At 37.1% G+C, this 21771-nt stretch overlaps 1 protein-coding gene across 1 annotated transcript; it reads right to left on the bottom strand.

The window, feature by feature from the left end:
• Positions 1 to 333: 333 nt before the first annotated feature.
• On the bottom strand, positions 334 to 1952 carry LOC145074236 (stress-related protein-like). The gene is made up of 3 exons (XM_079020650.1): positions 1830 to 1952; positions 1252 to 1473; positions 334 to 1084 (listed from the first exon to the last, which is right to left on the bottom strand). Exons 1-3 carry the CDS (start codon positions 1866 to 1868, stop codon positions 629 to 631), a joined length of 717 nt encoding a protein of 238 aa, XP_078876776.1. The 5' UTR covers positions 1869 to 1952; the 3' UTR covers positions 334 to 628.
• Between the last annotated feature and the right edge of the window lie 19819 nt (positions 1953 to 21771).

Genomic DNA, 21771 nt, shown 5'->3' with positions numbered 1-21771 from the left:
GTATCTATCGAAAAAAATAATAATAATAATGACATCCGTCAGTAAACAGTATGTTCTTAAAGAAGGCACGTCGCAAAGCGTCATATAAACTCTTCTGTTGTAAAAGTTTACGGTTGATTGGAAACGTTTTATGGATGCCTTTTTGCAAGAATGAACAAAATTTTCAGATATTTGTTAGTAATTTGTACGTGATGGATTAACTACGGAACTAGCTGCCGAAACGACCGGTTTCTAGTATATACTGTATATCGCCTAAAATTAATTTGGGTATTGGTCTATTAAGTTTATATCAAATAGTTTCGAAATAAAACTCTGTACTACAATAAAAAGGGATTAAAGAAAAGAAACTTGATATTACATTTTTCGAAGAATAATCCAACACTTACGAACATAAACGATTTTCGTATACATAATCACACCTTAACTCTTAAGTATAATTTTGTTGATTGTAAATGGAACAATGACCATACATATTTTCTTTCGAAAGCCCGAAACTAGCGACATGACGACTTCATTTACACACTTCACAAAAGAAATACACGGCTCCATAAACCAACATAATATATTTTCACGTACCTTATTACACAATACGAACATAAAACCACGTCATCATACACATCGATGCCAATCATTCTTCCTGCACAGTTTCTCCCTCTTCCGCAGGAACCTCCGCAGCTTCTTCTCCTCCAGCAACTTCCGCAGCTTCTTCTCCTCCAGCAGCCTTCGCTGGTTCAGCTTCAGGGATGGTGAATACCTTCGCAATCTTCTCGGTGGGCACCAATGGCAGGAATGAAGAAACCTTGTACCCTTCTTCTGCTGTTTGCTGCACAGTCTCGTTGTACTTGTCAGCAACCAAAGTGGCTGCTGGTGCAAAAGCGTTAACGATTTTACTGAGAAGGGGGATTTGACTAAGAGTTTCCCAAGCTGAAGAAGCATATTCCTCAGCAACTGGCTCGATTTTTACCAACAGTTCTTTGGCTGTTTCCACCAAACCATTATTCTTGACGTCAGAGACCACTTCAGTTGAGAAGCTTTTGGCTGTAGTTGTTGCGTCCTTCACAGAAGAAGGAAGTACCTCATCAACCTGAAATCACGTCACAGGAAGATCATTATCTATAGAATACGAAAGAACATATTCTTTTGATCTTTTCCTTGTGTTTGGCATGTGAGAAAAACGTAACATGTTGTACTGAATTAATCTGAAGAAGATTAGCTTCATAGACTGTAGAGGAAAGAGGAAGAAAAGCTGACCTTACGATCAACAAACTTGAGGACCTCACCAGGGACATCTTGGAACTTTTCAATAGCAGGGCCAACAACATTCTTGACAGTAGTCTCTATCGTCTCAACGCCAGGTATAGCACCAACTTTGTCCTTTACATAATCGTATACTGATGATGCAATACCAACTACTTGCTGTACTGCATCTTCGACAAAGTCCAGGTGCTTCAGCTTCTCTTCTTCGCTTTGAACCTTTTGCATGAAAACAAGAAACAATAACCAAATCAATTTTTCTACTCATCATGTTATATTTCTTGTCGAGAAACATGTTTCAGTTTCAGAAATCAGCGGTGGATTATATATTACACAGGTGTTCACATAGTCCTTGAAAGACTTTTATTCATCATATTGGTTTGCTTTTGATTTTGATAGGATCAAAAGAACCCGAACAATCTCTAACAACATTTTTAAACTGCTATCAACAAATTTCAGCAAACGGTTTTCACCATAACTTCTGTAAATCATAGTTATGTTCTATGAAATATATCAAGAATACAAACACAAAATTATGTTTTCAAAAACATAAATACAATATAACGTCAACGAACCTCTGGTTCATCGGTAACAGAAGCGTCAGCTAGGCTCATGATGAAGATGAATGTGGTTCAATTTGTACTTGTCTATCAATAGCTGATGGTTAAGTGATGAATCGATATTTATAGAGACTGGGTTGCAGGGAGAAGGTATAATTTGTCACAAAAGCAGAAAGTTTAAATGTACGAACTGTAGGTCCAGGTTGACAGTAATTAATGGGTTGCTCTGGGGCCCTAATTTTATTTTTATCCCTTTTGCCTAAAATGATCCCCATACATTGTAAATGGTCTGTGGAATATCAAAGGGAAAGTGACTTAATTAACAGCTAATCTCTTATTAAACTTCTTTTTATTTTATTATTATTATTATTATTATTATTATTATTATTATTATTATTATTTTTATTTAATTTGTTAAAAGCCTACATATTATTATTGTTATCCGTTATTTAGTAACAATAACATGTAATTAATATTACACTCATAAGTCATTTTTTGCACGTTTAATAATGATATTATTTTTGATATTTGATTATATTATTTTTCCAAACATTATTTAAAGTATAGATAATGATTCATTATTTATTGATTTATAGTCTTTTTGAAAAATCAATTTTCTATTAGTTTATGTTTAACAAAAACTTGTATACTATCATAAAAATTAATTAAATATTAATCAATTCTAAATTATGCTTTTTTATTAGTGAATATTGTTTTGTGCAAATATTTTATATGACCTCTTATATATTTTTTTCTTTTATTTTTAATCATTTGTAATGTTTTTTGAGTAAATACTATCTAAGAATAAAATAATAAAAAACTATATATATATATATATATATATATATATATATATATATATATATATATATATATATATATATATATATATATAGATAGATAGATAATTTACATGTTTTAAAATTGTAACAACTTTTTTATGCTTTTTAGTTAGCAGTTTATTAACTTTTTAAGTTTTTTAATATGACGTTCTAAACTAGCACTTTTTGAAATATTTTAAATGTTATAAAAGAAAGTTTAGAAATAGTTATATGAAAGTTATAAAAAAAACTATATGAAAATGTAAAAATATAACTAATATAAAAAACTTGGAATAAAAATTTTAAATATTTAGAAAAAACTTGGTATAAAAGCAAGTGTACGAAAATTATATGAAAATATTATATATATATATATATATATATATATATATATATATATATATATATATATAAAAGCAAATTTAAATTATTTTATTAGAGAAACCTATATAAAAAATATCATAAAAATATTGTAAGAAATGATAAAAATTCTTAAGAAATTTGTTAAAAAAAAAATTGTTCACATTTAGAAATTTTTTTTTTATGGATATTTAACCATTTTACTTGTTAAATATATTCACATTTTATCGTTTTCATCTGAGATAGTTGTGATAGCAACTGAAAATGGTAATAGGTGAACATATTTAATAAATTAAATTGTCAAATGCGAAAAAAATTGCCTAAACATAAACAAAACGAAAAGTTAATTACCTCACAAGTCATTTTCCGAATATCAAAACAATGACCTAACTAGATAATATGGGTTAATTACAAATATTACAAAGAGTATTAGCGTTCAACACTTTGTATCATTTAGCAAATTAGATTACTTAGTTACTGTTGATTTATTTGTCTAAGCCAATAACTAATTTGATATATTGTTGAAATAAAAATAGTAAGAGAGAATAATTTATTAATATATTATATGATTAGTATGTTAATTAGAAATGACAATTATTAATTTAGAAATAGTCATAAATTAATTGGAATTAGTTTTAGGATTAAATTAATTGGACGTGTAGGGACTAATGGTGACATTGTTCAAAATTTAAGCAATGAAGACTTCTAGAACCTCCCTTATGGGGACGATTCTTGTATAGGTTCTTAAGGCTTCTAGGAAGCCTTGGATGATAAGCAATTAAAGGATTTGGATAACTTTCTACTTTGAGATATTACTATTATATTCAATTAATTGTTTTCCAATGATTCCTTATCACTTATAAGTAGGAGTTTAAGGATCATATTTTCGATCATGTCTTCTTATTCTTCTATAGCCGAAATTCCTTACTGCGCTCCTATCTCCTCAAGTGTTCTTGTTGCTAGGGTTTGAGTATAAACCATTAGAAACATCATCTCCTTAATGTTAGTATTTCCAAGCTTCATAACTTCAAGGATTGATTTGATTTGTTTGCTATAACAAATCAAAATATATGTAATCTAAACTATGTAATTTTCGATTTACCTTAGAGTTAAGTTAGTTTAGTTTTCATTGTATGTTGTTATCAATGTGTATGTCATAGATCTTTTGTAGGATGCAAGTACCCTATTAATTGATTATTGTTTTTTGCATTATACATATTTTCTATCTATAAAACCCAGCAGTGTTATCAGAGCCTAGATTTGTCAAACATTGATTACACATTAGTTGAATCGAACTAATTTTTTTCGAAATATTGATCTCACAACATGAGCTCAATGTTTCCAGAATTTTGGGTTTACATCATCCTAATCAAATTTATATGTTAATTTTGGTAATTATCAAATATTAATTTTGTAAGATTCCGAATTTGAATGCCTTGTGTGATAAAACATAAAACCCTAAATTTATCTATTTTATAAATTTCAATTAGATAAAATTAAATTGAATTATCTCTTATGCATCTAATAGTAACGTAATTAAAGGATAATTATAAATTCACAATATGTTTAAATTGATTCATCAATTATATGATAATTTAGATAACTAATATTTAAACCTCGTATTTTGAAAAGGTTTGAAAATACACCTTATATTATATATATATATATATATATATATATATATATATATATATATATATTGATAAGTTTATTAAACTTTTGATCGATTAGATCTTATAACAGGCGAATCAAGAAAGTAATCACAGTAAGATAAAAAGAACTCAAGAATGGATCTGAAAGAGTCGAATGATTCAATTAACTCAATCCTTAGCAGAGCTCGATGAAGAACTTCCGATGTAGAGGATATTAGGGTTACAAAAGATAAGAACTGTGACCGCTATGAAAAACTCTATCAAATCTTACATTCTAGAATGCATGCAAGCATCTATAAATAATAAACCCTACAAAATAACTCACGGATGGACAGACCCATACCGGAGACTAAACTGGACTAGCTAACGAGCCCAAGATGCAACACTAACTGGACCTAACAATTTCCCCCTTTGCATCAATTGGAGCGAGACTATCACTTCTTCTTGCTGGGTCCAGCTGCCGGAACCTTCTTAGTGGTATCAAACAGACGAGGGATAAGAGCAAGGATTGTCTATCTGAAGCGAATGTACCACTGGATCATATCATCAAAGTACTTCTTGTTATCTGCCGAATTCTGCTTGCAACGATGAATGATTCCTAAGACATGTTCCAGGCATGCAGTGGTGTAGAGATGTTTATCTGCCAAAGCGAACAGACATTTTTGGCCTTCGTTTCTGGTAAACATAACAGAATTTCTTTTCGGGTCTATCTTCCCCATCTGCATCATGTTCAGATCACTTGCTGAGCCAACAGGAGAAATAGTGGGCTTTTTCTTGAAGATAATAGCGATCTCCTGATCCATCTTGGCAACTTCCATTATGTAGCAGACAAGCATCCTCTTGAAGTGGTCAATGATTGGACCATATTCTGATTCATTTGTGAGAAGGATGTTGTGCAAGATTATCCAATCATGTGGATTCAAATTGGGAAGATCAGCTAGCGAAATGGCATGTTTGGTCTTGGCGGAACCTCTCAGCACCTTGAACCGAACGTTCATGAAGTTCCCTTCTCAATACGACTTGAGGACCCGAACGTTGATAATCTTCTGAGCACTCCATGTTTGATACTGTGGTTGAGCAGCTCTTAGATAGAACTCGACAAGATCCCTGTCAACCTTAGGATGAGGATGAGGGATATCTGCAATGTTGTCAAAGGCATGGAAAATGAAGGCCTTTCGGGTCAGTGGCATGTCGAACTGAGAATCGACAGAATTGATACGATCTAGTGAGATCACCGGTTCGAGCCACAAGATGCTTGGGGTTTCAATCGCTTCTTTCAGCAACTTCTCAAGAGTCCATGGAGGAAAAAGAGTTTTCCTACTCTCAAGAAGGTCGTGAGCCTCTTTCATCTTTCTTTAAGCTTCCTCAGCCTCTCTAGCAACTGAGCGCTCATATCAGCGTCCTTGTCTCGACCTTGCTTTTTCAAGAGATCAGCAATCGTCTCTTTGTCGTCGTCACTATCTTCAGCAATTTGTTTCCCTCTGTCTTTGACACCCGAACCTGAGGCTTGGCCTGTTGGAGGAGGTTCGGTTGTTTTTGTTGCTGTAGAAGTGGGAGGCGGTTGAGATACATTCTCTCCCCATTGTTTCGGAATGGACACGAACTCAAGAAGCCCTTCAATTTTGCTCAGGAGAGAAAGGGTGGAAGCAAGCTTTTCCGCAAGAGTACGCCTCAATGAATAGTTTAAAATTGGATCATGTGCTTCAAGGATGTTTGAAAGGGCTGCATGGACATCTGAAACACACGATGAAATCACCTCTCTTTCAGATCGAAGAGACTCAATCTCCTTTTGAGAATTAGAGAGTTGAAGATTCTTGACCTTAAGAGCAGTGGTCTTTCTAGCGAGAGCATCTATGAGGGAGTTCTCAGCAGCTAGATCTTCATGAAGCTTGGTGAGGCGCTCCTCAATGGTCGCCTTAAACACTGAGTTGTCGTCGGTGAGAGTTTGACGAAGAGTGGCGAAAGACGTCAGTTCTGAGGAAACTGAGGTAGCCAACTTGTTGACAATCAGGTCAAGCTTCGTTTTGGTGGCTTTGGCAGTTTCCTGTAAAGACTGCAAAAGAGAGGAGGCATCAGTAAATAGTTTTTCAACTTTTTCGGTCGCAGCAACACAGGCTTTGGTGGAGGCATCAATGGCGGAAGTAGCTGAGCTAACGGAGGCTTCATGAGCCTTAGAAAAAGCATCAACAATCTTCTGAATAGCAGCCTCAGAGATGGTAGACTGTGATGAAGAAGAAGAGGAAGCGATGAGAGAATCAATCTTCTCGTGAAGCTCCTTGAGATGCTTTTTGGTGACGGGAGCATCATCATCATCATCACTCTGCACCTGATACGGACTGTAGTAGATCGAATCAAATGTCATATTCTCCCCACGAAGAAATGGTTCTTCATCCTCTGGGGACTTAGCAGGAGATGAGGGTGGAGGGGATGGTGGAGGCTCGGTTGTGGAAGTAGGTTTCGGTTTTGATGTGTGTTTGGTAGTGGGAGTGGGTTCGGGTGCTTTAGTAGGAGCCCCCGTATCAGATACGTTGGTTCTTACTTCAGCGGTTGTTGTGGTAGCTTCAGTGAAAATGGGAGGGGGTACTGGGATAGAAGTAGGTGGTATTTGAGTGGTAGAAGTTATGGGGGGAACGGAAATAAGAATGGTGATTGGTGGAGAAGAGACAGGTGAACTGGAAAAGTGTACTTCTGGGGTAGGCGATCGTGGAGGAGTGTTACCACGAGGAGACTCGTCAGAGTCTGAATTTTCTTCCTCAGATTCGCTTGAGGAGGAAGTGAGTATCAGTTTTCGCCTGGGTTGGGTTTTTCGCTTCTTCAGTGGAGGAGATTGAGCAGCCTTGGTAGGTTTTCGTTTCTTGGGAGAAGGGCCTTTCGCTCCCTTGCCAACCTGCTTGTCTTTTCCCTTTTCATTTTTCTTTCCCCTTGGAGCTGGCTTATTAGCTTCGTGGATGGATTTGATCATCTCAGGAGTGAGCTCTCTAGGACCAGAGCGACGAAACTCCTTGTCAGTTCGGATGATACGGTTGTCGGCAGGAACGTCTCCAAACATTGAATCAGGGATGGAGCCAATGAACTGAAATTTTGATGCATCGGAGACTATTATCTTCGTGGTATGGAAAGTACCTATCGAAGAGAGTGGAGAATCAACAACAATGGGGACGAGATACTTGTCCATCACCCATTTTGTGACTAGAGTCCAGAAGCGAGCATAGGAAATCTCTGAGTGTCGAGATGTGGAGGCAAGACTCTGAATCAACTGCTGCCATAACACCGACCCATAGTCCAGGTTGATGCCGTTGTATACCCCATACATAATCGTGATGAACAGACGACTCACTCCGTCTGAACCGGCACTGCGTTCCGATAAACCCTTGAATAACACGGTAAATAACCCGTTCCATTGTGGAGGTAGGCATGCTTTCTTGAACTTAGTGACCGTCTTCAGAACCTCGATGTATCCCATGTTATAGAACATAGAAAACAGGTGACCCACCGGAATGGATTCAGGATTAACCCTAGATGAATCGGTTTCAAACCCTAAAAGTGAGCAGAATCGCTGCTTGGAGATTGATGCCTTGTGATCAAGAATGTCAAAGAAGATCCTATCGACAGACTTATGATAATGAGCAGTGGCAAAGATTTGGGATAAACATTCCATTGGAACAGCTTCAGCTTTGGTGAGAGCGGGAGCAAGCGGCGAGTATTTGAGGCATTCGATGATCGGGAACATGAAGGCATCATAAACATGTGGAGTAAGATCGATGATCAGACTCTGTTGAGGACGAATCGGCAGGATGTGGGAAGTGGCATGAACAGATGATGAATCCGCCATTGAAGTAAAGAAGTTGGGAGAGATGATGAACAATAGAATTCTCAAAGCTTTTCTTGCTATCTGAATTTTGGGTGCAGTAAAGAGGTAAATAATGGTCAAGATTACCTTTTATACTGTGGCTAAAGGAGAGAGAAGAATCCGTTCCCAAATCTTCGAAGGAAATACGAAGGGTTTTTCGGAGGTGATTGATGCGTGACAGTTGGTAGCCCCGATGATTACGCATGAGACAGAAGAACTGTCCCGATTCACGCGCCTTCCCATCAGACGCCGTTTAAAAAAAACGGTTCCACTTCGCACGCCTGTCATTCAAGCGCCATTTGAAAATCAAAGCGGTTGGACTCCCGCCTAAGTCAGCATCTTATCCCTTTAGAGGGAACGCCATCTTAAAGCAAAATGACCACGTGTAACAATGTGAGCCACATCTCTTTTAAAAAAAATTGCCTTGTAAGTAATGAGACCAGAATTATGGAAAATCAAAAAGATTTTTGTGCTTAGTGTGTAAAGGAAAAGAAATAAAGCAGCACATATGTGGGAAATTGTGATGTCAATAAAGACACGAAACAATGGATCCCGGCCACGAATCTCTTCCTTTAAAGTCAAGAGAGACCTTAAAGTGATTGTTTGGTTTCCCATTGAATAACGATCAGACACTTATTGAGAAGTGTTGAAAGGCTTCTTTTAATCAGGCTAATTTGGGTGGCTTTCGCTTCAGTTTAGAATTCCTGATCTTGACATAAGACAGAAATCTACTGAAGTACTTGTGAGACCAATGTAGTCTGTTGAACAAGTAGGTTTGAAAAGAATCTAAGTGGCATCATGAAAATATTTTATGTGAAATCTCAAAGAAAAGAAAACTGGATTCCAAGGGAAGAAATGTTATGGGATTTAACAATTTCATAGGAATCACACAAAAAGAAATTAGAGATTTCATGTTACATCCCCATGGATAAGTTCGTCAATTCGTTAGTGAAAGCTAGAACAAAGTTGATTGTTCACTGTCAATACATAGTAGGTATTGAATTGTGGATTTCACTTAGCACGTAGTGGCACGAAGCTAAGATCATGAATACAGAAAATTGTGTAACCATAAACCTCAGTGGTAATTTCTGAGAGTCTCAAGGGTTACGTTTATGAAGAGAATGAGATGGAGAAAAGTAGTGTAGATGGTGTAAAGAAACCAAAGTACCTCTGCTACTAAAATAAGGACCAAGCAGAAAACTCTTATCTCATGTGAGAACAGAGTAAGGTAGCTCATGATTAGAATAAATATAAAAGCCTAATTGGGAAGACAAGGTTTGTATATACCAAGTCAGTAAGGCTATTATTCAGAATCGGGTGAGGCTTTGGACACATACAGCAGCATGCTTCTAGGGACACTTAACTAATGAAAGAATTTCCACACAAATAGCCACACAAAAATATGATATCAAAAAAATATCGTACAAATAAAGAAAAAAAAATAAAAAAAATGTTTTTGCAGTTTTTGATTTAAAGAGAGAGAAAAAAATGAGACAAAAAAATTGTGGAGCCGAACCCGAGCGTTCGGTCTATTTCGTTTGAGAAAAAAATAAATTTGAAAAAGAAAAGAACTTTGAAAATAAGAGAACTTTGAAAATAAAATAAAATAAACTTTGAAAATAAGAGAGATGAAATTTGAAAAAGATACAAAAGGTTTATAGCCAAAGAAACTACCTTTGAGTGATAAGCAAAGATAAGAGAATAGGACCGAACCCGAGCGTTCGGTTCATTTCGGCACACATGTGAACCAAACCCAAACGTTCGGTTCATTTCGCTTCCAACTTTTAGTTTTGAGAAGTAGTTTTTGGTACTGACTCTGATTCCATCATTCCTAGCCCTTGTAAAATTTTTTTGAAACTCGCTTCAGGAAGAGCTTTGGTGAAGATATCGGCCAGTTGATCAGTGGTTCGAACAAAGTGAATTTCGACATTTCCATCTTCCACATGATCCTTTATAAAGTGATACCTCAGTGCTATATGCTTGGTCTTGGAGTGTTGCACTAGGTTATGACAGATCCTAATTGTACTTTCTGAATCGCAATAAAGTGGGATCTTTTTCATATTAAGTCCATAATCACGGAGCTGGCTTTGGATCCAAATCACTTGAGATGTACAGGAGGCAGCTGCAATGTACTCTGCTTCGGCTGTAGACAGAGAAACACATGTATGTTTCTTTGATTGCCAGCTAACCAACTTCCCGTCTAGGAATTGGCAGCCTCTAGTGGTGCTTTTCCTGTCTAAACCACATCCTCCAAGGTCTGCATTTGAGTAGGCTTGAACTAAGAAACCTGAGTTTGATGGATACCATAGACCGAGGGAGGTGGTTCGTTTCAGATACCGGAGTATGTTTTTCACTGCAAGCATATGTGGCTCACGAGGATTCGCCTGAAACCTAGCACAATAACACACAGAGAACATTATATCAGGCCTGCTAGCAGTAAGGTACATTAAGGACCCAATCATCTGGCGGTATAACGTTATATCGACTGCCGGTTTTTCCAAGGATGGTGTGAGCTTGGTGCCAAACGCCATTGGAACTTTAACCTTTGAGTCTCCCATCATGCCAAATTTAGCAAGAAGAGTCTTGGTGTATGCTTCCTGGTTGATAAAGATGCCTTCGGGTCCCTATCTAATATTTAAACCAAGGAAAAAGTTAATCGGACCCATTGAGCTCATTTCAAATTTAGTCTCCATCAGCTTTCTGAATTCAGCTGTTAAGCTAGGATTCGTTGAGCCAAAGATGATATCATCGACGTAGATTTGAACTATCATAAGGTGGTTACCTTCCTTCTTACAAAAGAAGGTTGGGTCAACCGAACCTTGTTTGAATTTTGACATCTTTAAGAACTTAGTTAGCATTTCATACCATGCTCTAGGCGCTTGTTTCAGACCGTAAACTGCCTTGTCCAGAATATAATAGTGATTTGGATGATTTTCATTCACAAAACCAGGAGGTTGCTCCACGTAAACCATTTCTTCAAGTTCTCCATTCAGAAAGGCGCATTTTACGTCCATTTGGTAGACCTCGAAGTTCTTATGTGCAGCATAGGCCAGAAATATTCGAACAGATTCCAGCCTAGCTACCGGAGAAAAAGTTTCTTCGTAATCAATTCCTTCTTCCTGGCAGTATCCTTTTACCACGAGACGAGCTTTGTTTCGTATTACATTGCCTTCCTTGTCCATTTTGTTTCTGAAAGCCCATTTGAGACCAACGACTGAGGCATCTTTAGGAGTTGGAATAAGGCGCCAAACCTTGTTTCTTTCAAACTCATTAAGTTCATCTTGCATGGCTTGTACCCAATCGGAATGATCAAGAGCTGTGTTAACTGTCTTTGGCTCAACTTTGGATACGAAAGAATTATACATGCATAACTCTACTTTGGAGAATAGAGATGATTGCTTTGCCTTCAGTTGAGATGGGTCAGGAACTTTTCAGAGACATTACCCAGTATATGAGATACAAGATGATCTCTGGTCCATTTAGTAAGAGGAGGATAATTTAGATCATAAGATGGATCCAATTCGGCGTTGACCATTTCTTCCAATTCAGATTGACTATCGTCATCGAAAAACATGTCGGAATTTTCCCCCTCGACTGATGAGCTCTCAGGTGCAGCAGAACTCTCAGGTGTAGCTGGACTTTCTGGTGCTACAGGACTCTCGGGTGTAGCAGAGCTTTCGGGTGCTACAAGACTTTCGGGTGTAGCTGAGCTTTCGGGTGCTACAGGACTTTCGGGTGCTACAGGACTTTCGGGTGTAGCAGGAATAGAATTCTCCCCCTGAAAGTGTGAGTTCGGTTGATTTGAAGGAAATGGATTCTCCCCCTCGACTGAAGTACCTTGATGAGGAGGTTCGTTTGGAACTTGTTCTCCTTCACCCATTTGTTTGGTTGCATCTTCGACGATTTGCTTTAGATGGTCGATTTTGTTGTCTGCTGCCTTGGCTTCCGAGAGAGTAGCTTTCTCAGGTTCATCGAATAATTCCACAAACTGATCAAACAAATTAGCAATGGTGGCCGTGACCTGACCTGTTTGAGAGAAAATCTCTCCAATTGCTTCTTCAGCGGCCTTTAGCTTCTTGACGTAGTTATCATCGAAAGTCACATAATATGTTTCTTCGATCTTCCTAGAACGCTTGTTTAAGACCCGGTAAGCTTTTGAAGTAAGAGAATATCCCAAAAATATTCCTTCATCAGCTTTAACGTCAAACTTGTTACGATGTTCTTTGGAGTTGAAGATGAAGCATCGTGAGCCGAACACATGGAATAATTTTATGTTCGGCTTCCTGTTATTGATGATCTGATAAGGAGTAAGAGAGAAATTCTTGTTGAGATAAGACCTGTTCTGCGTAAAACACGCTGCAACAATAGCATCAGCCTAGAAATATAAAGGAAGAGAAGCGAAACTTAGCATAGTTCGGGCCGCCTCACACAAGGATCGGTTTCGTCTTTCGACAATTATGTTCTGTTGAGGTGTGTAGGGGGCTGAGAAGTTGTGACTGGTTCCTTTTTCTGCCAAAATGTCTTCAAATTCTCTGTTCTTGAACTCCAGTCCATTGTCGCTCCTAATGTTACGAACGACTTTTCTCAGTTGCACTTCAACCTGCTTGATGAACATCTTTAGCTTAGGAGTAGCCTCATATTTGTGCGTCAAAAAGAACACCCATGTAAAACGTGAGAAATCATCAACAATAACAAGAATATACTTGCTACCGCCAATGCTTTCGATTGATGATGGACCACACAAGTCAATGTGAAGCAACTCAGGTGGTTCAACAACTTTTGTGTTTATGATGGGTGGGTGACTTTGACGACTTTGTTTCCCCATTTCACATGCAGCGCACAAGTGTTCTCGATCAAACTTGAGCAATGGAAGACCCCGAACATGACCTCCGGTGACAAGCTTGTTGATGTCTTTGAAGTTGAGATGTGAGAGCCTTCGGTGCCACAACCAACTTTCGTCAGAATGAGCTTTGGACAAAAGACATATAACTGGATTTCCTTTGATTGGTTTGAGATTGAGAGGAAACATTTCGCCTTTTCGGTCTGATTTTAAGAATGACCTTGTTGGATTTCTTCTCTATAATCTCTGAACCTTCGTCGTCGAATGAAACCTTGAGACCGGTACCGCCCACCAGTTGAGATACAATGATGAGATTGTGCTGCAACCCTTCAACGTACGCCACCTTTCTTATTGTAAAGTCTCCATTGGTTATCATCCCATAACCCTTTATCGTTCCATAAGAGTTGTTGCCGAACTTGACATTCCCACCATTTTGAAGAGATCGAAACTCCCTTAGCTCTTCCTTCCTTCCTGTCATGTGACGTGAGCAGTCACTGTCAATGTACCATTCTTCGTCGAACTACTCGTCACTTATAACCTGCAAAAATTAAGCAGATTTAGGAACCCAAAGTTTCTTGGGTCCACGTGAGCCTTTCATAGGAACAGGAATAGTAAGAGAAACATCAACAAGATATGTTCTTTTTATTAATGTTGTTTCATCTTTCCTCTTAATAGTGAAAACTTTGATTTTGTTAGGGTTAGTTACAGACGTTTTGGTTTCAGATTTTGGTGTTTGGGCATTAGTATGCTTTCGGTCTTCCTGGAATGAGGAAATCTTCGATTTTCCTTTCAAGTTCGTTGATGATTTTGAATTTGGGGCAGGAACAGAATTGGGTTTAGAAGAGAATTGAGAATGAGAGGAATCAGAACGAGTGAATTTATACTGGGAGTTTTTCATGACATGAGGTTCTAAATGACCCTTTTGTTTTTGGTCATTTCAGGGACCGAACCTAGACCTTCGGTAGCTTTTTCCTTCGGGACCGAACCTATCCTTTTGGTTGCTGTTGCTCTCGGGACCGAACCTGTCCTTTCGGTTCTGTTCCTCATGCTTCCTGAAAGTCTTTTTCTCTGACTTTGAATTTTTATCAGGATAAGAGAAATGAGTGTTTTGAGAGCGCCAAAACTGCTTTCGCTCTGAGAGATTCTTTTTGTATCTTAGGTTTCTTTGCTGCTTTTGATTTTTCACCTGTTTCGGTTGTCTATGGATATTAGCCTTTTGTTTTAGTTTCTTGACAGCCGGTTCACTCTTCATAGATGAGGATTCGCTTGTGGAGGCGAATTCTTCTACAAGTATTTCTTTTGTGCCACTTGTGCTTGGCACGTCAAAGTTGTCAGGCTTATTCAGCGGCTCTGGTACATATCTTCCTTTTGTTTTCCAGGACGTTCGCTCTGACAAACCAACTGTTTCATCGGCATTATCAGTAGGAGCTGACCAGAAGAACTCATCACAACTATCTACGTTATCTTCGTTCACTATGGCAGTGAGTTCGGCTGTTTGATGTTCGGTTACTCTTGTGACTTTATACACTTTATTCGGTGTGGTTCTCACCTTTTGGTACACAACCGCCTTTTCTTCAAGAACCGGGGACTTATTTTTGGACAAACGAGCGAATTCAACTGAATTTTCAGAAATCAAATTTTTGTGATTTTCGGGTTCGCTCTTGACAAACTCAGAACAGTCAACTTCAACCTCTACAGAAATTTCACTCATGTTATCGTCCTCATTAAGTTCAGATGCGTTTTCAACATCAATTTTATTTTCTGAACTTAACTTGGCACTCAATGAGTTGAATTTTTGTATGGTTTCGGTCCTTAGTTTCAGCTTATCGTTTTCATCCAAAAGATTTTTCAGCATGTCCTTATGGTCTTTGGACTTTATAAAAGATTCTATTTTGTCCAGACCGTACATATAAGTAGGATTCACATCATCAGACGATACAACACTTTCACAGTTGTATGCTTCAGCATCGATTTCATCCTCCTTAAACTCAAGGAAGGGTAAAATCATGCGATGTATTTTCTGCCCTATTTCACAATTCAGATGCAGTTGAGTAATGTTAGCATAAAGTCCTTTAGCAATCAAACAAAAAACATTTCTTTGTTTTAAAAGTTTCAAATTGTCTCTTTGCAAATAAATGTTTTCATCCTTAGACTTAATCAGCTCCGACTCCTTCTGCTCAATCCACATCCTTTGCTCCTCACTCTTGGATGACACCCTGCTTATTTGGTCAGTTAGGTTAGAATTGGTGACCCGTGTTTGAGTTAAACAACTATCCAGATTTGAGATTCTTGAATTTAAGCTATTTAATTCCTTTTCATATGATTTTTGTGGAATTTTGAACGAAATAAAAAGAGATTGTACCTTCTTGATCAATTCATCAAGTTCATTGATATGCACACTGAGAGGTTTTGCTGTGAAGCATAAGTCCTCTCGCTCCTTGGTGTCCTTATTTCCACTATCTGTATTGTATCCCCTCATGTGAGATACGTCAGTCACCATCAGACACTTTCCACTGCTTTCACCACCTCTTGCTACATACGCTTTTCCATGAGAAGGCTTTCTTACCTCATCATCTTATGAGTCGGTCGACCACACCTGTACGCCACCGAACTCGTCATCCTCTGCTGAACCCTGTACAATAAGAGCATTCATAAAAGGATTAGTAGCATCTTTCTTTCTCTTAATCTCTTCTAGCTTTTTCATCAGGATTGCCTCTTCATCTTTCTCCTCATCTTTCTCTTCAATTTTCTTCAGAACACAATCTTTGGCATAATGATTCTTTCCTCCACAGTAATAGCAGCTGACACCAGAATCTCCTTCAACCTTTGCCTCTTTCTTTAGTTCCTCAATCTTCGGCTCCTCCCTTACTTTTTATGAACTGTAGCTTCCCTGCCAATTTCGGTTCTTATTGGTAGGAAACCTCTTCTAAATGAACCTTTTTGGATTGGACACCATCATAGCATAATCTTCTGAAGTTAGATCGTAGTCCTCCAGGTTCAGATCTTCATCTTCTACTACATTCTTGCTTTTAGACAGGAGGGCCAAGGACCCCAAATTTGAGACCACACTCTTCTCTTGCATCACTATCTTTTCTTGGGATTTTAGAATTCCCACCAGTTTCGCCAGCGAATATGACTTGAACTGCTCGTGAGCTTTAACTGTAGACACAACCGCTCTCCATTCGGATCATAAGCCATGCAGAAAGGTGACCTTCTGTTGAATCAGCTTCCTTTCAATATCATGTTTGATCATCTTGCTGAGAAGATGATTGAAGCGATCAAACGTCTGTGTAACAGACTCATCGGAGTTTTGCTTGAACTCACCAAACTCAGACAAAAGCAAGGTCTAAATTGAGTGTTCCAAATCTTCATCTGTAGAATACAGCTCTCGCAGCCGACCACAAATTTCTTTAGCTGTACTGTAGGAACTCACCAACCTAAATGTGTCAGACTGAAGAGCGAATCGGATCAGTCTCAATGCTTTGATGTTGCATTAAAACTTCTCCTTTTCGTCTTGAGCAACGTCTTTCACATCTTTTAACAGATCATTATACTCTTTCTGAGTTTTAATGATTCTGGATATTCCTGAATGAGCAAATGGTCCAGACACAATAGCTTCCCATATAAGATACCCATTATCTTCAGATCCGATGACATAGTCTTCAAAGTGATGCGCCCATACCTCATAATCTTGAGTGTAAAGAATTGGAATCTTTGTTGTTGATCCAATACTGTTTGAGATGTCGATAGGATTAGATTGAGAATCGTCCATGCTTGATCGTTTGACCTGTTGCAAGATCAAACTTGTAATATCTAATATTAGGGCAAAACAAATAAATAATGAGATACGTCAATTATGGAGTGACGGCTCAATAAATATCAGTTAATGCGGAATAACCCTAATGACTTCTTTCACAGAAGAGATGTGTATGAATTACACAACCTCCTGCTCTGATACCAATTGATAAGTTTATTAAAATTTTGATCGATTAGATCTTATAACAAGCGAATCAACAAAGTAATAACAGTAAGATAAAAAAACTCAAGAATGGATCTGAAAGAGTCGAATGATTCAATTAACTCAATCCTCAGCAGAGCTCGATGAAGAACTTCCGCTGTAGAGGATATTAGGGTTACAAAAGATAAGAACTGTGAACGCTATGAAAAACTCTATCAAATCTTACGTTCTAGAATGCATGCAAGCATATATAAATAATAAACCCTACAAAATAACTCACGGATGGACACGCCCATACCGGAGACTAAACTGGACTAGCTAACGAGCCCAAGACGCAACACTAACTGGACCTAACATATACATATATATATATATATATATGTGTGTGTGTGTGTGTGTGTATATATATATATATATATATATCTATATATATATATATATATATATATATATATATATATATATATATATATATATATATGATTAATAGTTTAAGATACTACATGTACAAGACAAGATAGTCGATCGTAAGTAGGCCTCAATCACGAAGTCATGCTATAAGGGGGGTATAAGGAAACGACCTGTAAAATGACCGTTGAATAGGTTTCCACTCTTACCTAACATTCCATTTACTGGTCTAGAAAAGATATCTCTTCCCAATGGAAAGTGATTGGCTAAGGTTAAATTGTTTGATCAAATGATAAAGAGAAAGACTAGTTCTTAGATAGTTCTATATGCTAACCCTAAAAAGTCTATATGCTTCTATTGCCAATTGAAGGGACATTGGTTGCGAAGCTGCCCAAAATACCTGAAAGATCTTAGAGATAGTAAAGTGAAGTCCTGTGACTCTATTTCAGGAACATCCATTATCTAACTCAATTATCTTATTAAGTTCCTATTCATGGATTCTTAATACATGATGTGATGATCACATTTTGATGTTTTATAGGATGTAAGAGAAAGAAGGAAGGTTCTGAAGAGTGAGCTGAATCTGATCGTGAGAGATAGATTTCAGTTACATGGTTTGATGATCAGAATTTAGAGCTACTACTTAGGAGTTATGATAATTTAGTAGATTGCTTAGGAAATGTCTAGAAACATAGTTTTCATTTTATGCATTGTAAAGACAAGATCCAATTTTTTTTGTTTATTATCAATAAAAGTGAAATTTTGGTTTATCTAGTTGGCTTACTTAATACTACAATGGCATTTATGAAAATTGGTGGTTACATTTCTATTATTAGCAATGTTAAATATGGATTTCATTCTTGTCATATTACTTGTGGTATTGTCATGATTGACTAAGTGATAACGAATTCTCATCACCCAAGTTTCAATTGGATAGAAACTTGGAGTCACGAAATTTGAATGAAGTGATTTATGAGAATCTTGATCGTTGGAAGATTATTACTAATTCCTTGATCACATGTTTATGTGAGACAAAGTGAAGGACTAATGGATTCGTACATGTTGATATGGATTATTCAAATCCACCACAAAGGACGATAATTCTATTCATCATAATTTACTGATGTTTCAATAATTGTGGTTGTGTTTATAAGAGTAAGCATAATTCTGATGCCGTGAAAAAAGTTTCAAAGAGTAGCAGAACGAATAACAAGAATCTATTAGGCACAAAGATAAAAGTTTATCCAATCTAAAAGGAAATAAGAGTACTTTAGCATCATGTTTTATGATCATCTTAATGATTGTGGAACTATATCACAATTGATCCTCGGAGAACATCTTAGTGCATTTGTTTGATTAAGAAGAGGAATCAGATATTGGTGAAATGGTATAAGAAAGATATGAGTCATACTTCATTTCTAATCAAAGTTTAGAGCCATGCTCATGTTACTACAAATTGTATCTTGAAAAACTTATTTCATACTAAGTTGGTTTATAACACATCATGAAATGTGGAGTAATAATGTTTTCTTACTCTAACACATTTGGAATTAGAAGTTGTTATGTTTTGGTTAAAACAAATGATAAACTAAGACTTATTCAATGAAGTGTTTCTTGTTGAGAATCCACACTAACTTTTGAATATTTGTTTTAGCTCGTAGAGAAATGTTCCTTGAGAGAAAAACTTATATGTCAAGAAGTCAGTGTGGGTGTTATTGATCTTGAGAGTTTTAGGGGTTAATATAGAATAACCTTTTAGTTATCACTAGCACATGAACTGAGGTTGATAACCTGTCATGTTAAACTGATATATTCTTGCTTTTGTGCACCTTCCTGATTGGATTTGAGCATTCTAACACTCCTATGGTGTACATGCAACCCTAGATGTTTTGGATCTATGTTTTCTCTATTATACATGCAAACTTTCCTTTTTCCAAAGCATCATCCTAACTAGCATAGTATGGAGTATATACAATACAAAACTAGTTGAATGACATACCTTTTGTTGTAGCTTGCAACCTTAGACCTTTAAGAGCCTAGCACCCCAAATGTGATGCCTCAAATGCTTCATACAACACCACCAACAATGGAGGACTTGAGAAAGGATTACTTGCTTCACAAATTCGGCTAGCACTCTTCTAAGTTCACTTAGGTGTCTATTTTGGTAGCCAAGAGGTTTTATATATAGTGTGGAAAAACTAGGGTTTCACCATGCAAACCCTAATGTGCATAAACTTACATATTCCTTAGGATCCATAGGTGTAAACCTCTATGGACCATCCATAGGTTATTACATTGGTTTAGCCCAAACTAAAGAACTATGAATCATTGGCCCAATTTCCAAGAATCATTGATTTAGCAAATTAATACCCATATATTTAATTAGTCTCTTTTGATCACTAAATTAATTCCAAATTAATCTTGATCAACACTAATTAAATGATATGATTTCATATTAATATATAAGAACTTATAATATATTAATAAATTATAAATAACCCCATCTCAAAAGTCCATCCTTCAGATTGTTCTGGTGCCATGCAACCCAAATGGACCATGCTACTCTCGGATCAAGTACATACCAAATATAGTTATGAACTCAGACACCTTATCCAACAGTCTCCCACTTGGATAAGTCTAATAACTATAATTGTAAGTATAACTTTAGGATCCGAATAGCAATCGTGGCTCTTAAATGCCTTTCTCGAACTTAGACGTATCATTTTAGATAGGTGATCATATAATCCTCTGTTCTCAAGATATCAGCCGGACAAATATATGTAACAACGTCATACTTATTGTCCAGCAGTTTGTTTCCCGATTTCCAATTTGTTTGAAATAGAACTTAATCGAACACATCAATTTAGTTCTGACCGGGCCCGACACATAAGTCAAAACAAAATCATCGAGGGAACCAAGATATCGCTTTTAATCGTTAAATTGTATAGAATATCACGTTTTTTAACATCAAGTTACTTATGCGGTTTCATGCCATCAATGTACAGCTAACTCATAGTGAACAACTCATATCTATTGGTTTGAAGACTTATATGATATTATCGTCTCACGATCACTCGAGATAAATTCCATGAAGTGATACAAGTGAGCATGGTTTTAATCCAATACTCAGACCTTATGAGCACTCATGAATGTCGTAGCAATGTCTAACTACTTTTAGACAATCTACAAGCCATATTCATGATAGTATTGCTTCAATACCTACTTCCAAAGTATGATCAAATGTGGATAGTTTGAATAATTTAATTATTCTGGAATTCAAAGCATTCAAAATGAAACAATAGTAAACAATTGACATAGGACAATACCATACTAGTAAATAAAAAGCACCTTTTATTTAAGCATCAAATGTCAATTACAATTTATATATTACAAGTTTCGAAACAGCTAATACCATCCTTCAGCCAAATGCGCCTCGCATGCTGTAAATGCTTAACCCTACTCAGTCCCTTCGTGAGGGGATCTATTGGGTTCTTATCTGATGATACCCTCTTTGCCACGAGGAGTCCTTCTTCTATTCGGTGTCTTATGAAGTGATATTTTATGTCGATGTATCTGGATTTGCCATGATCCCTTTGGTTCCTTGGCTAAGGCAACCGCACTTTCGTTGTCACAGAAAATATCCATAGGCTCTTTTATAGTTGGCAAAACTCCAAGGTCTCCGATGAAGTTCTTCAACCATATCGCTCCTTTGCTGCCTCGCTTGCTACTATGTACTTTGATTCACACATTGATTCAACTATTGTCTCCAGCTTGGAACTTTTCCAAGTTATAGCACCTCCATTTAAGGTAAATACCCAACCCAAATGACAGCGGGAATTATCTCTATCGGTCTGAATGCTGGCGTCACTATACCCCACCACTCTCAAGTCATCACTCCCACCGATGGTAAGGACCTAGTCCTTAGTCCTCCGCATGTACATGAAAATGTTCTTTACCGCAGTCCAGTAACCCTTGCTAGGATTCCCTTGATATATGCTGACCATGCTCAAAGAAAAGGCCACATCAGGGCGAGTAAAAGTCATAACATACATGATCGATCCAATTGCG

The sequence above is a fragment of the Lactuca serriola genome, chromosome 9, assembly GCF_051521515.1.
Source record: "Lactuca serriola cultivar US96UC23 chromosome 9, Lser_US96UC23_V15, whole genome shotgun sequence".
In the NCBI taxonomy this organism is placed as follows: Eukaryota; Viridiplantae; Streptophyta; class Magnoliopsida; order Asterales; family Asteraceae; genus Lactuca; species Lactuca serriola.
Note: the sequence above shows the minus strand (reverse complement) of the source record. Positions and strands in the feature narration are given on the sequence as shown.

Bases quoted from the DNA above. Each gene is read 5' to 3' on its own strand.
- LOC145074236 (XM_079020650.1), bottom strand. From the start codon at position 1,868: ATGAGCCTAGCTGACGCTTCTGTTACCGATGAACCAGAG. The intron at 1,474-1,829 runs GTTCGTTGACGT...TTCATGCAAAAG, and splicing joins CTGTTACCGATGAACCAGAG to GTTCAAAGCGAAGAAGAGAA. The intron at 1,085-1,251 runs GTCAGCTTTTCT...ACGTGATTTCAG, and splicing joins TCAAGTTTGTTGATCGTAAG to GTTGATGAGGTACTTCCTTC.